Consider the following 20281-nt stretch of genomic DNA (forward strand, 5'->3'; position numbering starts at 1 on the left):
GTCCTGGCACCCCCCTGAGAGCTGGCACCTGGGATGGACCGAGCCCACCCGCCCTAGGCACGCCACTGCGCAGTGCCCCCCCCCCCTCAGAAACAGTGGGCCCCATCACTTGCCCGGGTGTGCCAGGTGCTTACGCCGGCCCTGTTTGTAAGGCTGAAAAAAGACATCCTTCCATCCAGTTTAGCCTGTTGGTCCAGAGGAAGGCAAAAAAAAAACTGTGAGGTAGAAGCCAATTTTCCTCATTTTAAGGGAAAACATTCCTTCCTGACTCCAATCAGGCAATCAGATAACTCCCTGGATCAACGACCCCTCTCTAGTAGCTATAGCCTGTAATATTATTACACTCCAGAAATACATCCAGGACCCTCTTGAATTCCTTTATTGTACTCACCATCACCACCTCCTCAGGCAGAGAGTTCCATAGTCTCACTGCTCTTACCGTAAAGAATCCTTTTCTATGTTTGTGTACAAACCTTTCCTCCAGACACAAAGGATGTCCCCTCGTCACAGTCCTGAGGATAAATAGATGATGGGATAGATCTCTATACTGACCCCGGATTGAATGCAAAAAATCTAGACAGTACACCGTGTGCTGTCTGCATCCATATGTTAGTTCCGCAGTCCCACAAATACAGTAGATCATGTCCTATTACTGTCCATTTTGCAGACAAGAATAGAAATTTTTACAATGTATCTGCAAAAAAAAAAGACAGATGCAACATGTCGCACAGATGTCATCCGTATGTTTTGCGGATCTGCATTTTGCAGACTGCAAAATACATACGGTCGTGTGAATGCACACTTAGTATGTACTGGTTTCCTTCCCATGTGCATAACCTTACATTTGTCAGTGTTAAATCTCATCTGCCACTTCTCTGCCCAAGCCTCTAATCTATCCAGATCGCTCTGTAGTAGTATACTGTCCTCTTCAGTGTAAATTACTTTACACAGGTTAGTGTCATCTGCAAAAATGTATATTTTCCTGTGCAATGTATCATGTGATGGACCATGTGATGAGCCCAGTGACGTCACCACAGGTCCTTTTCCTCACAGAAGAAGACAGAAGAGATGCCGAACAAGTGGATGAGGTGAGTTAAATTATTTTTTATTTTTTTTAACCCCTTCAGCCCTAATTTTACTTAGCATTCTGTATTAAGAATGCTATTATTTTCCCTTATAACCATGTTATAAGGGAAAATAATAATGATCGGGTCCCCATCCCGATCATCTCCTAGCAACCATGCGTGAAAATCGCACCGCATCCGCCCTCGCTTGCGGATGCTTGCGATTTTCACGCAGCCCCATTTACTTCTATGGGGCCTGCGTTGCGTGAATAACGCACAAAATAGAGAATGCTGCGATTTTCACGCAAAGCACAAGTGATGCGTGAAAATCACCGCTCATGTGCACAGCCCCATAGAAATGAATGGGTCCGGATTCAGTGCGGGTGCAATGCGTTCACCTCATGCATTGCACCCGAGCGGAAAACTCGTCCGTGTGAAAGAGGCCTTACACTGACAGAAGAGAGGGGGAGGGGAGACAGACAAAGGATAGAGCAGTGTGCTGTCAAGTCTGTTTCAGAAGCAGCTTGGCAACAAGCTATATGAAGGAGTTATACAGACTTCACAGCAGCACATTGGTAGGAAATTTACCTATACTCAGGTTTAGTGTTGAGCGAGCATGCTTGGCCAAACTGCTGTTCGGCTCGAGCATCGCTATGCTCGGCACATTGCAGTGCTCGGCCGAATATTGCGGGTGCTCGAGTACAATTTAATACAATGAAAGTCAATGGGAGACCCCAGGATCAAACCGGGCACCCCCTGCTCTGAAGAAGAGAGGGTGTCTGGTTCACAAAAAAAGGTTAGAAATTGATGGAAACCCCATCAAAATGGTTTGGAAACAGCATTAAGAGGATAGCTGGATGTGTCTAGGACTCCTATTATCTACAACAAACAATAGACAACCACACAAAGGCTATATGCCAAAAGCCAGGTATGTGGAAGCCAACAATCTATCCATGAGACAGATAACAGTCAGCATACCTTACAATGGCAGCCTTGTGCACTATGAGACATTCCAAACCAGCTCTCATCTTACTGAGACCAGTAAGCCTCAAAGTTGCTTCACATCTGTTGGATGGTTTGGCTTTGTGCACCTAGATCAATATAATTAGGGTGACAAAAAGTTTTCTAATTGTCCTAACATAATATTCAATAACCTTTCTATACACTTTTGTCATGTAAAAACTAATTTGCATAAACATGGGCATATGGGAAAGAAATGCAATAAGTCCCTCGTTTATGGGTAGACAAAACTGTTTCTACTCCTTTTTGATCCCACTGATGTTGGCTCTCACAATTTTATCCCTGATTTTCAGACCTTTAATAGGCTGATTCTTTATCCCTGATTTTCAGACCTCTACAGGCTGTTCTTTCCTCCTGGAAAATTTGCGATCTACACTACTCATGAACAGCGCCATCTATTGGATTCATGGTCTTGTCATAAGACTATGAAACCAAAAGATGGCACTGTTCATGAGTAGTGCAGATCGCAAATTTTCCAGGAGGAAAGAACAGCCTGTAGAGGTAGGAGACAGGATTGTGTGGAGGCACAGATCTGGAAAAGGGTGCAAATAAATTTCTGCTGCACTGAAAGTTATCAAGAGCACAGTGGTCTCCACAAATCCTATCCAAAGGTTGAAGAGCTTCAAACCACCATATGATCTGCTATTAAAGGTCTGAAAACATCAGGGATAAAATTGTGAGAGCCAACATCAGTGGGATCAAAAAGGAGTAGAAACAGTTTTGTCTACCCATAAACGAGGGACTTATCCCTGCCTGGGACATATCTATTGCTCCAGCATCATCAGAGGGAAATATATTTTACATCCATGCACAGGGGAAAAATTCCCAACAGAAGGTTTTTTTTTTACACCTGTGATAGCAACAATGTCATCCATATCTTGACACGTTCCTGTGGCCTGTTGCACGTGGGAGAAACCTCTACACGTATGAAAGATAGATTTTCTCAAAACATAAATCTACGATACGAACAGGCAATTTACTCTTTCCAGTCCCATACTACTTTCATCACCATAAACACAATATATCACAATTGCGTTTTCAGATTATTAAGCAGGTACCCCATAGGAAGGAAGCTGCCTTACACTTAGAAGTAGTGGTGGATCCGCCGAAGTTATAAAGAGGCCTGCACCTCTTCATAACTCTGGAGGATCCACTGCCAGCTTAGGGGTTTATTAAGACCGGCGTCTAAAATGCCGGTCTTAATAAATATACCCCTATATGTTTATACACTCACCTAAAGAATTATTAGGAACACCATACTAATACGGTGTTGGACCCCCTTTTGCCTTCAGAACTGCCTTAATTCTACGTGGCATTGATTCAACAAGGTGCTGATAGCATTTTTTAGAAATGTTGGCCCATATTGATAGGATAGCATCTTGCAGTTGATGGAGATTTGAGGGATGCACATCCAGGGCACGAAGCTCCCGTTCCACCACATCCCAAAGATGCTCTATTGGGTTGAGATCTGGTGACTGTGGGGGCCATTTTAGTACAATGAACTCATTGTCATGTTCAAGGAACCAATTTGAAATGATTCGAGCTTTGTGACATGGTGCATTATCCTGCTGGAAGTAGCCATCAGAGGATGGATACATGTTCTCATTCTGTTTACGCTAAATTCGGACTCTACCATTTGAATGTCTCAACAGAAATCGAGACTCATCAGACCAGGCAACATTTTTCTAGTCTTCAACAGTCCAATTTTGGTGAGCTTGTGCAAATTGTAGCCTCTTTTTCCTATTTGTAGTGGAGATGAGTGGTACCCGGTGGGGTCTTCTGCTGTTGTAGCCCATCCGCCTCAAGGTTGTGCGTGTTGTGGCTTCACAAATGCTTTGCTGCATACCTCGGTTGTAACGAGTGGTTATTTCAGTCTACGTTGCTCTTCTATCTGCTTGAATCAGTCGGCCCATTCTCCTCTGACCTCTAGCATCCACAAGGCATTTTTGCCCACAGGACTGCCGCATACTGGATGTTTTTCCCTTTTCACACCATTCTTTGTAAACCCTAGAAATGGTTGTGCGTGAAAATCCCAGTAACTGAGCAGATTGTGAAATTCTCAGACCGGCCCGTCTGGCACCAACAACCATGCCACGCTCAAAATTGCTTAAATCACCTTTCTTTCCCATTCTAACATTCAGTTTGGAGTTCAGGAGATTGTCTTGACCAGGAGCACCCCCCTAAATGCATTGAAGCAACTGCCATGTGATTGGTTGACTAGATAATTGCATTAATGAGAAATAGAACAGGTGTTCCTAATAATTCTTTAGGTGAGTGTATATTGTGCACTAATATTTGCATAATATAATCAATATGGACTGACATCAAGAGATTACGAACATGTATTATTTGTCACCATGGCATCACATATGGATTGCGGGCAGACTATTTAAATGTTTGGAGCCGAAACGCGTCACATGTAACTATAATGTGGCAATTAACCAGAGACGAACTGCAACAGAGTGATTGCTGGTCTTTATACAGAGTGCCTCTCCTAGACACGAGCACAACAAAGACACCGGGGTGACGACTTGTATATACATAATTTGCTGAATGCTTTCACATCCACCTCCTTAAACCTCCCAGTGATCTGACGTCAGTAAAAGCTGCAGGATAACCACTTTACATAAAATGTCCTCCTGGCCGCTATGTGGATCTGACTTCTGCATACAAGTGGCTTAGTTCATTGGTTTCACCACAGGCGCTGAACTCTGAGAACATTTCAGCTGACACTTGTGGTTGTCCAGCTGATACAATACAAACTGATGGATTTTATTTGCTTGGTTACCATAATATACAGAGGCTTTACCCAACATTCCTGCTTACTGGCACAACTGCGACGCTAAGATATTAGGAATTCAGATAATCTCATTCAAAACAAGAAAATCATTCAGGTTTTGGCCTAAGTCGAAAAATACTTTGAGGGATTTATAAAGAAATCTTGCACTGAACTAAAACACCTTGTAACTTTGTTTTGACTGATTATGGGCCATACATACAACACCCCCCCCCCCCTTATTACCACCAGTACCCATGAGAAGATCTATACTTACTTGTTCGCCGACACTCTGTTTGGGTTCTATACCTCCCAGGATCTCTACTTTGATCAGATCGGGTCCCTGTTTAACAACTTCTGCATGGACAGAGTCATGTGCACCGCAGCAGCCAATGACTGGCCTCAGCAGTGAAGTCCCCAAGGAATATGCGACCCAACAGTGATGTGCTGTTTGGGGACACATCACTTCTAAGGCCAGTCATTGGCAGTAGTGGTGGAAGTGACCCTCTCCAGGTTGAAGTTGACAGGCAGAGAGCCTTGGAGACAGCCTGGGAGCTATGGAACCAGAACAGAGTAACATCTCTGAAGAATGGAGGCTCATTTATCTGAAAATGGGGAGGGGGGCATTCCAAATTAACGACCATGGTTTTGAATGGGATGTCTAACCAGCTCAAATAAGTGTGAATTGTGATGGTCAGGTGTCCACATACCTTTTAATCAGAAATTGACTAATTATGTAAAACCTGCACCAAATTTAAAATCTTTCTGTTCTTTGAGGTGTTCTCCGAGAATTTCAGCTAATCCATAGTTGGTACAAACCTGTGGAAGGAAGATCTTTCAGACAGTACTTACCTGTCCCTTGCTCTGCCGAGATGGCTTACAAATACTGATGCAAAATACTGAACACATAGTCACCGTGTGAAAGTGGCCTATATGTAACAGCAGAAAGACTGAGGAACACATCCGGTGGAGACATGAGCTGAAGCTCTTGAACGGGGTTGACCGGGTTCAGGGCTGAGCCCAGATATCACCTCTTCTGTATTCCCTTACTATGTATGAGAGGGGCATTGGAGCATTTCCTTGCCTCAATGCTCCCCTTTGCCTGGCTGCATTGCCCCTAAAACATAAAAATATTAAAAGTTTAAATCACCCCCGATTTTACATATAAAAATATCTATGAACAATAAAAAATAAAAAAAAAATAACATAACAGATATCGCCATGTCTGGACTATGAAAACATAAATATATTTTTCTTGCACAGCGTCCACCGTAATGGAAAAAAATTAAAACAAGCAATTCACCATTTTTTGGTCACCTTATCCCCCCCCCCCCCCCCAAAAAAAAAAATTGGATAACAGTGCTCACAAAGTTGTATGTACCCCAAAAAAACTTTCTGCAAAAAACAAGCCCTCACACAGCTCTGTAGATGGAAATATAAAAAAGTTATGGCTGTCAGAGAAAATGGCGATGCAAAGAAAATGTAGATTTTTTTTCAAAGGTTTTAAAAAAAAAGTAGTTAAAAAAAAAATACTAATTTAGAATCGACCTAAAGGGTACTTTCACACTTGCGGCAGAGGATTCCGTCAGGTAGTTCCGGTGACGGAAACGTATGCCAACTGATGGCATTTGTCAGACGGGCCAGGATCCTGATCCGTCTGACAAATGAATTAAAATGCCGGATCCGTCTCTCCGGTGTCATCCGAAAAAACGGATCCGGCATTTATTTATTTTCACATTTCTTGTGGTCTGAGCATGCGCAGACCGCAAAAACTGATCCGTTTTGCCAGAAATTAATGCATTTTAATGAGAAAAAATGCAAGTGTTCCGGAATTTTGGACGGAGATAAAACCGCAGCATGCTGCGGTATTATCTCCTTCCTGAAAAGGCAAAAAGACTGAACTGAAGACATCCTGAACGGATTGCTCTCCATTCAGAAAGCATTAGGATAAAACTGATCAGTTCTTTTCCGGTATTGAGCCCCTAGGACGGAGCTTAATGCCGGAAAAGAATAACGCTAGTGTGAAAGTGCCCTAATCTACTGATCCGCAGAATAAGGACGTCATGTCATTTTTATCACACATTGAACGCTGTAATATCAGAACCCAAAAAAGCTTGTCGGAATTTCATTTTTTTTTTTTTTCAGTTTCATCCCACAAAGAATATTATGGGAGAGGTACTTAAGGGGTTAATCGGCCACTCCTGAACCCAGCCTTACAGCGCGTGTGAATAAAATGCAAATCTGAAGCTACTGCGTCTAATTTATTTCAATTTCCACCTCTCCCCTACAGTGCGCATGTGCAGTCAGCCTCTCAGGCACAGGCTCGGCAGGGCGCACTGCCTCGGATAGGTGGCTGGCCTGAATAATAAAATGCGATAAAGAATAATTTAAAAAAAAGTCACACAATAAACGAGCAGTTATCGGTAGCATTTTGTATGCATACGCTACGAGCAGTAAGGAACAGTAAGTACAGTTCCTTTCCGCTTTCTGAGCAGGCTTCTCCATAGACACCTAGATGTGAGCTGCGAGGCCCCCGAGCAGGAAGTGGCGCGGTGTTTTGGCTGCACATGTTGCCTCCTCACACAGCATGGAGGAGCACGTCGAGTTAGTGTGCGGCTGCTACGAGCAGATATTGTTTGGTTACCGAGTGACCCCGGGAGGAGAGGTTTGTAGTTTCTGTCCTCGGTACTTACCGTAATGTGCTTGGCTGTTATGGTTACAGGCTGCATTTATCATCATGAGCTCCATATGTGGATGTCAGTGTTACTGCAGCTTGTACCTAACAGCAGACCTTACATCCCACAGCACAGCCCATCTAACACGATAGGGTCACTCCTGTTCCCCCTTGGGTGGTATTCCTACCTCAGGGTGCCCCCACAACCTTGCTGTTGCCACAGAGCACGCACACTGAGAAAATCTCCTGACGCGTGTCTTAGGGCTCATTCAGCAGGCCCGCTAATTGCATATCCGCAAATCACGGATACAGGTCCGTGTGCGTTGCGCAATTGGCCGGTGTTCTGTGAAATTATGATACCTGGTACCCACTGGAAGCTTCAAAAGGAGGTGTGATCTTAGAGCCCGGCACCTGATTTGCTGAAAAGAAGGCGTGTTGGCGCCTGCGCACAACCAACCTGGGTACTGTCATTTTACATGCTGCGCCTGTGAACGCGCACAGGGAGGGTACCTATGATTTACGGGCTGAAAAGAAGGCATGTTGGCCTTCTTTTCAGCCCGTAAATCATAGGTGCGTTCACAGGCGCTGCATTTAAAATGACGGTACCCAGGTTGGTGGTGCGCAGGCGCCAACACGCCTTCTTTTCAGCCAGTCACGTGCCGGGCTCTAAGGTCACACCTCCTTTTGAAGCTTCCAGTGCGCCTACGTCACTACCGCAAATGACGAGGGTACCAGATTTTAACAGGTACCATAATTTCACGGAACACCGGCACTATGATAGAGAATGCCCATTCTTGTCCAAGAAAAGGACCTGCTCTATCTTTTTTGCGGGGCCATGGAATGGAACATCTTTCGCGGCCCCATTGACATGAACCCGTTCCGCAAAATTGTGGAACGGATGCGGACTCGTTCATACGGTCGTGTGAATGAGCCCATACAGCGACATACATCTTGCATGGTAAGAAACAGAACCGTGCTTTTGCTGTGATCCGCTGTATACTGATGGATCCCTGCCTAGAAAATTATGGACGCGTCCGCACCTGTTCTGCAATTTTGCGGACCCATTTATTTCAATGGGGCCGCAAAAGATGCGGACAGCACACCGTGTTCTGCGGCCCCGCAAAAAAAGATCGAACATTTCCTATTCTTGTCAGCAAATGTGGACAAAAATAGGCATTTTTTATGACAGTACTGGCCATGCGCGGTCCGCAGATTGTGGACCGCACATGCGCCGGCATCTGTGTTTTGCGGATCCACAAAACACTACGGTCGTCGTAATAAGCCCTAAGGTTCAGGGTTGCCAAACGTCCAGAAATTTCTGGACAGTCTGTCAAAATAGGTGACTTTTTTTTCTCGCGTCCGTGAAAAAAATATGGCGTGTCCGTGATTTTTTTGAGGCGAGTGACACTTGACCGGATTATTCTGGTGATAATTATCATTGTTTTTCAGCTTCCAGTAAATGCTGGTATTGAGTTATTAGTATGATGAGTTATAGATGTGTATTACTTATAATCATCATTCATTACGGTTTTCCAATTTGTCCGTATTTTTTTTTTGGATATCTGTGATTTTTGGATAAGTTGTCCAGAAAGAAGAAAAATTCTGGTTGGCAACCCTGTTAAGGGTACGGATACACGATGACTTGTAGTCCTGCACATCAGGAGTCCTTATCACTTTTCTTTAGTTTCCTATTGCCCCTGTTCCCCCGCTGTCAGGACTCAGAGCTGAGATGAACTACATTGTCAGGAATGCCAAGCATGCGCATAGGAGTCCTCTGAGCACAACAGTCCGGACTGTGTATTTGAGCGCAGCTTTCAGTGCTGACAGCAGGGGAACGAGGGGCAGTAGGACTCTGATTTCATGATATTGATGACCTATCTTCAGTGTAATTGCGTTATACCGCCTGGCAAATCACTTTACGGGACGAGCGATGGCATAGCGATCATTCCTCCCTATGCTGTGGAGGCGATCGCCTTAAAGGCTGTATTTCACAGCCCGATGTGGCAGACTATTGTTGAGAAGGAAGTGTGTCCCCCCCCCCCCCCCAGGCAATCGCCTGCTCACTAGTGGAGGAGACTGCGGCTCTTACATGTAGAGATCTCCTCTCTTTCAGTTACTTCCTTCAAGAAGGCACTACAGGAACCTTCAGACTAAGGCCCCTTTCACACGGGTGAGAATTCCGCGCGGGTTCAATGCGTGAGGTGAACACATTGCACCCGCACTGAATCTGGGCCCATTCACTTCAATGGGGCTGTGCAGATGAGCGGTGATTTTAACGCATCACTTGTGCGTTGCGTTAAAATCGCAGCATGCTCTATATTCTGCGTTTTTCACGCAACGCAGGCCCCATAGAAATGAATAGGTCTGCGTGAAAATCGCAAGCAAGCGCGGATGCGGTGCGATTTTCACGCATGGTTGCTAAGAGATGATGTAAGTAAATTAATAAGTCAATTTGCTGTGTTAATTTTCCTTATAACATGGTTATAAGGGAAAATAATAGCATTCTTAATACAGAATGCATAGTAAAATGTGGCTTTAGGGGTTAAAAAATAAAAAAAAATATTAACTCACCTCATCCACTTGATCACGCAGCCGACATCATCATCTTTCTTCTTCTTTCAGGACCTGCAAAAAGGACCTTTGATGACGTAATCGCGCTCGCCACGTGGTGACGTCAGCATAGGTCCTGCTGAATGAAGATAGAAGGATCATCAGAGGTCCTTTTGCAGGTCCTGAAAGAAGAAGAAAGAAGACTATGTCGGCTGAGCGGTCAATTGGATAAGGTGAGTTAATTTTTATTTATTTTTTTAACCCCTCAAATTGACATTTTACTAAGCATTCTGTAATAGGCTGAGTTCACACGGGCAAGTTTTCTGCGTGGGTGCAATGCGTGAGGTGAACGCATTGCACCCGCACTGAATCCGGACCCATTCATTTCTATGGGGCTGTGCACATGAGCGGTTATTTTTACGCATCACTTTGCATTGCGTGAAAATCGCAGCATGCTTTATATTGTGCTTTTTCATGCAACGCAGGCCCAATAGAAGTGAATGGGGCTGCGTGAAAATCGCAAGCAAGTGCGGATGCAGTGCGATTTTCACGCATGGTTGTTAAGGTGAAAGTCTATTCACTGTATTATTTTCCCTTATAACATGGTTATAAGGGAAAATAATAGCATTTTTTAATACAGAATGCTTAGTAGAAGGTCAGTTGAGGGTGAAAAAAAATAAATAAAAATAAACTCGCCTCCTCCAATTGATCATGTAGCTGCCGGTCTCCTCTTCTTTCTTCAGGACCTGTGGTGACATCACGGTGCTCATCACATGATCCATCACCATAGTGCATCTCTATACTTGGTCATAGTGCAGGACTTGACAAATTTCCTTGGAGTCTAGGAGCCAGCTAAAAAAGTTAGGAGCCCCCCCCCCCCCCCCCCGGTATTAAAATCATTGGTGGGCAGTGCGCCCCAGGTATTAAAATCATTGGTGTGCAGTGCCCCCCCCCCCCCACCCCGATATTAAAATCATTGGTGGGCAGTGCACCCCCTGTATTAAAATCATTGGAGGGCAGTGCGCCCCTCCCCGATATTAAAATCATTGGAGGGCAGTGCGCCCCTCCCCGATATTAAAATCATTGGTGGGCAGTGCGCCCCCCTCCCCGGTATTAAAATCATTGGTGGGCAGTGCACCCTCCCCCCCCCATCATTGGTGGCAGCGGCAGTTCCGATCGGAGTCCCAGCAGTGTAATGCTGGGGCTCCGATCGGTTACCATGGCAGCCAGGTCGCTACTGAAGTTACTTCCGCAATATACTTACATGCGCTTTGACCGCCCGACGCTCCTTCTTGTAACTCACAGGTCTGTGCGGCGCATTGCTTATGCTTATAGCAATGCGCCGCACAGACCTGTGACGAGTTACAAGAACGAGCGCCGGGCGGCCACAGCGCATGTAAGTATATTGCTGCAGAGTAATTGGCCATGGCAGCCATGACTTCAGTTGCGTCCTGGCTGCCATGGTAACTTATCGGAGCCCCAGCATTAGACTGCTGGGACTCCGATCGGAACTGCCGCTGCCACCAATGATGGGGGAGTGGGAGGGCGCACTGCCCCCAATGATGGGGGGAGGCCGCCCCCTTTCGTACCGCCACTCGCCACAGTTCTGAGAAGGAGACGCGCCGCAGCGATGAGGAGCCTGAGCCAGTAGCGGTCCTCTTCACTGTAGTCTGGGGCGGGAAGCGTGAGGGGCGGGCCTAGTAGACGCGGACTCCTGCATGACGCCGCGTCTACTCTAAACTTAAAGTGCTACTGCGCCCGGCTGCTGGTGTGCTGGGCCTATTTTCAAGCAGGGGCAAATACCCAGGCGCCAGGACAAAATTCCTGATCGCCATGGCGACCTGGCGCCTGGGATTTATCGAGCCCTGCTATCTCTATACTTGGTCACAGTGCATCTGTATACTTGGTCATAGCGCATCTCTATACTTGGTCATAGTACAGTACATCTGTATATTCGCCGTCTGTATAGTAATATAGAACCGTTCATCTGTGTGTGTATGTATATATGTATGTGTGTGTATATATATATACACACACACACACACACTACCCCTTATGGTAATCATTTATACAGCGCCTACATATTCCCTTACTGGGACTAACAGTCCGATTCCTGTGCACATGTTGCCCTTTGTTGTATTAGAACCCAGTACCGCCCAGTACTGCATGGCACCAGCGCTAACCAGTTGATAATAATACATTTTCCTCCGTTCTCTCTATGTAGCAATGGACGGCCACAACAGATTTTACCAATCATGCCCACACAGCTTCTTTATCCGTGGTAGCTGTTAATAACAGATTTGTCGCCACCGGAAGCAAAGATGAAACCATTCAGATCTATGATATGAAGAAGAAGGTTGAACATGGTGCCTTACTACATCACAATGGTATGTTAACCACCTCATTACTGGAGTGTTTTACAGGGGTTGTGATAACTGTCTGACTGCTGGGAGCCCTAAGTGAACATGTTGCCCTTTGTTGTACACATGGTTACACATGCACACTACCGCTCCTTGGGGCTGAGGCTATCTCCAGCAGTCTCATAGAGATTAATGCTTTTTGGCTCCTTCCCTGAAGTCTTTTTTTTTTTCCCACTTTTTTTTTGCTTGTTTTATTATTTATTTAGGGGGATTTCCACACAAACCATAAAAATGTCCTTGTCTATATAGTGAAATTGACATTTTCTGCCTTCGGCACAGTGCTCCCGTTCTTAGACATGGCCACTGATAGAGGGGCATGTGGACAAGCAGCAGATTACTGCAGACTGAACAGTAACAATGGTAGGGACATATACACACCATTGGGGGCTATCCTGAGCAGTTTAGGCTGTGGGTATAATTAGCTGAAAGAATAAAATAGATCATTAAACGGGTTATCTGATTTCATGGGGAAACTGGACAACCCATGGCATCTGCCAGAAATCCTGTGCTGCTGCTCCAGTTCTCCTGGCTGGGCTCTATTTACTCGGCTTCAGCGGTGATGCCACGTCAACAGGTGACCGCTGCAGCCAGTCACTGGCCTCAGTGGTGCACCCGACAAGGCCATTGATTGACTGCAGCAGACACCTGTTGTCACCTCTGCAGCCAGGTAACTAAAGCTGGGCCAGGAGAACCAGAGTAGTGGCATGGGATCTGTCAGGTAAGAGCTTACCTGTTTGTAGGAGGATCCTCCTAAAACCAGACAACCACTTTAATGCCAATGTTACTAACAATATGGTATTTTACAGACTCTTTATAAATGCCATTTATGAGAATTCCACTTAAAAGGAAAGGAACCTGGAAGTTCCCGGAGTTCTGCTCCTGTTCTTATTTATTTATGATCCATTGTGAGGAAGTGGAAGCCCACCGTCTTCTTCCTGCACTGTGTGTGCTCTGAATCCACACTTCCTGGTGACAGTGACGTTCAGAGCTGTGGTCACCGCAGTGATCCAGGAGCTGACCCAACTCTTGCACCAGAGGTGCCTAGTGTTAGGTACATGTGCTATTCGGAGAAAGTTATTTTCCGTGAAGCTATAGACACAGAATAGCGGCGACGGGCTCATTGCAGATGTTCACTGTAATACCTTCTGGTCCTGCTGGAAGCATTGTTTGCAGAGGTAAATGGCAGTAATATATAGTACCTTCAGGTGCCGCCAAACATGACACTACCATGTTTTAAAGGGCATCTCTCACAGATTTGTACCTAGGACACTGGCTGACCTGTTACATGTGCACTTGGCAGCTGAAGACATCTGTGTTGGTCCCATGTTCATATGTGTCCTCATTGCTGAGAAAAATTATGTTTTAATATATGTAAATGAGCCTCCAGGAGCAACAGGGGCGTTGCTGTTACACCTAGAGGCTCAGCAACCGCCACACCCAATCCACTTTGATTGACAGGGCCAGGTGTTATGACATTTAGGCCCCTTTCACACGGGCGAGTATTCTGCGCGGATGCGATGCGTGAGTTTAACGCATTGCACCCGCACTGAATACCGACCCATTCATTTCTATGGGGCTGTTCACATGAGCGGTGATTTTCACGCATCACTTGTGCGTTGCGTGAAAAACTCAGAATACAGAGCTTGCTGCGATTTTCACGCAACGCAGGCCCCATAGAAGTGAATGGGGTTGCGTGAAAATTGCAAGCATCCGCAAGCAAGTGCGGATGCGGTGCGATTTTCACGCACGGTTGCTAGGAGACGATCGGGAAGGAGACCCGATCATTATTATTTACCCTTATAACATGGTTATTAGGGAAAATAATAGCATTCTGAATACAGAATGCATAGTAAAATAGCGCTGGAGGGGGGATTAAAAATTTTTTAACTCGCCTTAATACACTTGATCTCGGAGCCCGGCATCTCCTTCTGTCTTCATCTTAGCTGTGTGGAACAACAGGACCTGTGGTGACGTCACTCCAGTCATCACATGATTCATCACCATGGTAAAAGATCATTCTGTATTCAGAATGCTATTATTTTCCCTTATAACCATGTTTAAGGGGAAATAATACAATCTACAGAACACCGATCCCAAGGTTTGGGTACCAAACATGCGCGATTTTTCTCACGCGAGTGCAAAACACATTACAATGTTTTGCACTCGTGCTGAAAAATCGCGCGTGTTCCCGCAACGCACCCGCACATTTTCCCGCAACGCCCGTGTGAAAGAGGCCTTACACTGCCTAGTCCTGTCAAAGTGCAGAGAGAGCAGAGCCTCTAGGTGTAATGGCAACGCCCTCATTGCTCCTAGAGGCTCATTTGCATATATTAAAACCACATTTTTCTCGCAATGCGGGCACATATGAACATGGGACCAACACAGATGCCTTCAGCTGCCAAGTGCACATATCACAGGTCAGCCAGTGTCATAGGTACAAGTCTGCTGACAGATGCCCTCTACATAGGCTAATATACACCATTCTGGGTGTTCACAGTACACCACATTGCTGATGTCTTCTGCGTTGAAGTGTAATAGTATCTCTTTGGAGGTTCTTCACTTATATTGGGGAACTGCGTTATCTACAACCCCCCAATGTATTTTCGCAGATTGGGTCCATTTTTTAATCTGTAACTATTCAGTATTTGGTAGAGAATTAACCATATTTTAGTCATTTCATTGACTTTGGGTTAAAATGATTCCAATATGGATCCCTCGGAACATGCTGTGCACTGAAAAAAACCCGCTGTGTGCATAAAAGGACTTTGCGTTTTCCCACTGCAGGATTTGCGGCAACCCACTATGAAAATTCACAATGTTTCTGCAGCAGAATTCGCCGCATGCCCTCATCCCCTCGTGGATTCTTTATCTCCACCTGTGGATGCGGATTTGAACCCCTGTCCACACATAGTGTACTGCGAATTGCACATTGGAACGTGGCCTAGAGAAAAATAACGGCAGGAAGGTAAACTCCTGTGGAAGTCTATTGTGCAGCTACATATCCAGGAATCTTTTACAATGGATTACAAAATGTGGCTATATAGATGGATATTGTCAGTCTTCATTCAGTCATTCCCTCCCATGTCCTGGACTGTTGAATCTTTAATAAACCAGCCACTTATGGGAAGCCCCGTGGGGTGTATGCCGCTCATTAGTGTCCTGTACTCCTGACGTTAGTCGGTTAATTGCGAACATGTCCGTAAAAGTCTGTGCAGCTTCTGTGGAAGAAAAACCTTTTCGGATGTGGTTTTTATATGGCCGTAAAGTAGCTATTAGGATCAGGGAGTAAACAAGGCATCTAATGGATCATAATGGGTTAGTTTATATCTTTTTTTTTTTACATTTTCATGTGCTGGGGTCAGTCATTTTGATGGTTCTCTGGTTTTCTAGTGAGGCCACACCAACTAGAATTACATTTTTATTAATCATCAATTATTGTTCATAAAGCAAATGTTTCTGAAGGGGACTGTGCAGCGCTGTGTACATGAGGTCTTACCTGGCCACAGCTGGAAGACTGCATGGAGAACACGGCACTCGGCCACATTTTAGGATAATCCAGCCCAAAATGAGCTTCACAGGTTTGATAAAACGTATATTTCAGTAATATATTTGACTAATTACAATAGTCAAATCATCGGGAGCACTAAGAAATTTTCATCCTAAGATCAGAAAATCTCGGTACCGTCCCTCATGATATCAGGGCTATACAAATTAGATGAACGTCCAGCTGAACCCCCTCTTACCATCCAGTGTGTATAGATGTGTCCTGAATCTCACCTGATGGCAGATGTTGGGGAGACAGAAGGATTGGGTAGAGGGGTCCGTCCGCACGTTCCTCCCTTCTCCTCACTGAGAACATATAGCTAGCATAAATGTTCCAGGAGCTACATGAGGAATGATGGGTGGACAACCCCTGTTATATCCTTAAAGGTTTGTTCCAGTTAGAACAAGTTATCCATTATTCCGGCGGTCAGACCACCACTCATTTAAAAAATGAGGGTCCCGTGCCGTGTCCGAATGGAGTGGCAGGTTAAGCATGCACATTGCTGTTCCATTGAAGCTCTATGGCACTGATGGAAATAGCTGGAATCTGCTGTCTCTGGCAAACCAATAGAGATGAATGGAGCTGTGCGTGCTCGACCTGCCACTCCACCGATACTGGGGCATAGGAGACCCATTCTTGTGTTATAGGGTATGACTAGGGATGAGCGAATCGACTTCGGATGAAACATCCGAAGTCGGTTTGCATAAAACTTTGTTTGAATACTGTACGGAGCGAGTGCTCCGTACAGTATTAGAATGTATTGGCACAGATGAGCCGAAGTTATTACCTCGGGTAATAACTTCAAAAATTAATTTCTACTGTAAAAAGAACATTTCCCAAACTCTGGTTTGGTTCTACGGTACCACTTGGAAGTCATCGGAGCCAATACATTCTAATACTGTATGGAACATCCGAAGTCAATTCGCTCATCCCTAGGTATGAATTATTCTAAATGGAATACTCCTTTAAAGTTTCGTCCACACGGATTCTATACGGAATTATGGGTGGAACATTTGCAGCATTAAGGGTACTTTCACACTAGCGTTTTTGTTTTCCGGCATTTAGTTCCGTCACAGGGGCTCAATACCTGAAAAAAAATGATCAGTTTTATCCTAATGCATTCTGAATGGAGAACAATCTGTTCAGGATGCATCAGTTCAGTCCCTCTTTCATTTTTTGGCCGGAGAAAATACCACAGCATGCTGCAGTTTTCTCTCTGGCCAAAAATCCTGAACAAATGCCGGATATGGCATTAATTTCCATTGAAATGCATTCATGCCGGATCCGGCCCTAAGGGTACCGGCAAAACGAATGCATGCGCAGACCTTTAAAAATGAGAAAAAAATAAATACCTGATCCGTTTTTCCGGATTGTCAACCGGAAAGACGGATCAGGTATTGCAATGCATTTGTGAGACGGATCTGCATCCGGATCCGTCTCATAAATGAATCCGTTTGTGTCCGGATTTCCGGCGACGGAACTGCCTGCCGGAATCCTCTGCCGCCAGTGTGAAAGTACCCTAACAATAACAGCAAAGTTTATTATACTGACCGCTGGCTGTGTGGAAATGTGGTGCAGAATTTAAATCCGCAGTGTGCCAATTTATGCCAAATGCCAAATCTGCATGTAAGGCCTCTTTCACACTTGCGTTGTCCGGATCCGGCGTGTACTCCACTTGCCGGAATTACACGCCGGATCCGGAAAAACGCAAGTGTACTGAAAGCATTTGAAGACGGAACCGTCTTCCAAATGCTTTCAGTGTTACTATGGCACCCAGGACGCTATTAAAGTCCTGGTTGCCATAGTAGGAGCGGGGAGCGGGGGAGCGGTATACTTACCATCCGTGCGGCTCCCGGGGCGCTCCAGAATGACGTCAGAGCGCCCCATGCGCATGGATGACGTGATCCATGTGATCACATGATCCATGCGCTTGGGGCGCCCTGACGTCACTCTGGAGCGCCCGGGGAGCCGCACGGACGGTAAGTACACTGCTCCCCGCTCCCCACTACACTTTACCATGGCTGCCAGGACTTTAGCGTCCCGGCAGCCATGGTAACCACTCTGAAAAAGCTAAATGTCGGATGCGGCAATGCGCCGAAACGACGTTTAGCTTAAGGCCGGATCCGGATCAATGCCTTTCAATGGGCATTAATTCCGGATCCGGCCTTGCGGCAAGTGTTCCGGATTTTTGGCCGGAGCAAAAAGCGCAGCATGCTGCGGTATTTTCTCCGGCCAAAAAACGTTCCGTTCCGGAACTGAAGACATCCTGATGCATCCTGAACGGATTTCTCTCCATTCAGAATGCATTAGGATAATCCTGATCAGGATTCTTCCGGCATAGAGCCCCGACGACGGAACTCTATGCCGGAAGACAAGAACGCAAGTGTGAAAGAGCCCTAACACATTCTGTTTACATCCTCTATGGACATACCCTAATAAATCTAGTGTTTATTAAAGGGGTTGGCCACTTTCTGGCTACTTGTGACCAATGTGTATGTAAGATGACTATACAGCGATTGCTAACATAGTTTTGTTGATGCTATATTTCAGAAGATTTGCCCAACAAGGGGGCATGGCTTGTTTGTGTGCTGTCCACCCAAAGGTCCTGTCTGTGGCCACCGATGGAGGGTCAGGTGACCAGGCAGATCACCTCTATGTGAAGTCTCCTCCATTCTAACACACTGCACCTGCAGTAAACTCCCAACAGTACAAGTGTGGATGACAGGTGCAGTGTGTTTGAATGGAGGAGACCTCACAAGGAGGGGATCTGCCTGGTCACATGACCCTCCTTCAGCAGCCATCTCATAGACAAGACCTCTGTGTGGACAGCACAATAGACTTGGCAAACAAGGGGGCATACCTTATGGAATATAGAAAATGGTGCAGAATTTCAACAAAGGCTATATTAATAAGTGCCATATAGTCATCTTACAAAAACATTGGTCAAAAGTGGCCAGCCCCTTTAATTACAGTTTGACTAGATCTTGGCCACATGTGATCTTTGGGTTTCATGTGTTTCTTTTATGCCTGGGCTGAAAATTTGGAAGAGCGCATTACTTTTATAATTTTTTAACAACACTAGGTAGCATCACATGCTTGGAGTTCTTCGGAAGAACACACCTATTAAGTGGGGCTGAGGATGGATTGATGTGTGTGTGGAATACCAAAAAGTGGGAATGCCAGCAGACATTTAGAGCTCACAAGTGAGTTACAATTGGTGCTTGATTTTTTTATTTTTTTATTTATTTGCTCTTTTTTTACATACAAGAGAATACAATCCTTAGAGCCTTATAACCATTTGGAAAGGTACCTGGCTGCAGTTGGCTGTATTAGGTCAAAGTGCCCATGCCAGGCATTTTTTAAGGCCCTTTTACCATCACCCCATGTTCACAGAGTGTGAAAAACAAGTCATTTAGAAAAACTGAAAGGTCTTTCAAATGGCTGGCTTAAAAGGGGTTTCTCATCTTACACATTGGTGCCATATGGCTAGGTCCACCTCTGTGACCCACATCTATCTCCAGACCCTCCGAAGTGAGTGGAGAACAGCCACGCATGCGCAACCGCCGTCCTTTAATTTCTATCGGACTGACGAAAATAGCCAAGCACTGGCTCGGCTATCCCCGGCAATCTCAAGTAAATGAAGCAGTGGCTGCACATGTGCTGAGTGCTCTCGTTAAATTTTTAGGGAATTTCCAAAAATAGTTGTGCCTGCTCGCTCAGATATTTTCGGAACTCCCATACAAATGGGCCGTGTGCTGTCCTTCACTTTCGTAGGCAAATTCTGGAGATAGGTGCTGGTCCCACCTCGGACACCCACACCTATCTTTTGATGGCATATCCTAGTGATATGCCATCAAAGTCTGATGTGACCAACCCCTTTAAGGCATTGTGAGCTACAGATCCAGATCTAGTGGTTGCCTAGCAAGGCTCCTAAGAATATAGTGGGTCATTTACAATCAGAAATACGCCTATATTAGGCGTATTTCTGGCGCAGATTGAGTCGCACACAATCTGTGACTGTGCCATAAGTTACAGATTGTGTGTGGCGGGGAAGGGGACAGGCCAGTAGGCCCATCTCATTCATCATTTTCTACTCCTGTTTAAAACCTCATGCACACGACCGTTTTTCGGGTCCGCATCCGAGCCGCAGCTTTTGCGGCTCGGGTGCAGACCCATTTACTTTCATGGGGCCGCATTTCATGTGGCCGCACTCTGTGTGCTGTCCGCATTCGT

At 45.5% G+C, this 20281-nt stretch overlaps 1 protein-coding gene across 1 annotated transcript in view; it reads left to right on the forward strand.

Annotated features, from left to right (window-relative positions):
- Positions 1-7373: 7373 nt before the first annotated feature.
- Positions 7374-20281, forward strand: part of PAK1IP1 (PAK1 interacting protein 1) — a 38908-nt gene continuing 26000 nt past the window's right edge. Inside the window, exons 1-3 of the mRNA XM_040433221.1 lie at positions 7374-7525; positions 12309-12471; positions 19131-19251. Of these exons, the coding sequence (XP_040289155.1) occupies positions 7448-7525; positions 12309-12471; positions 19131-19251 (362 nt within the window). The 5' untranslated portion in view covers positions 7374-7447. The remainder of the gene's footprint in view (positions 7526-12308; positions 12472-19130; positions 19252-20281) is intronic.

Source organism: Bufo bufo, chromosome 5 (genome assembly GCF_905171765.1).
Source record: "Bufo bufo chromosome 5, aBufBuf1.1, whole genome shotgun sequence".
In the NCBI taxonomy this organism is placed as follows: Eukaryota; Metazoa; Chordata; class Amphibia; order Anura; family Bufonidae; genus Bufo; species Bufo bufo.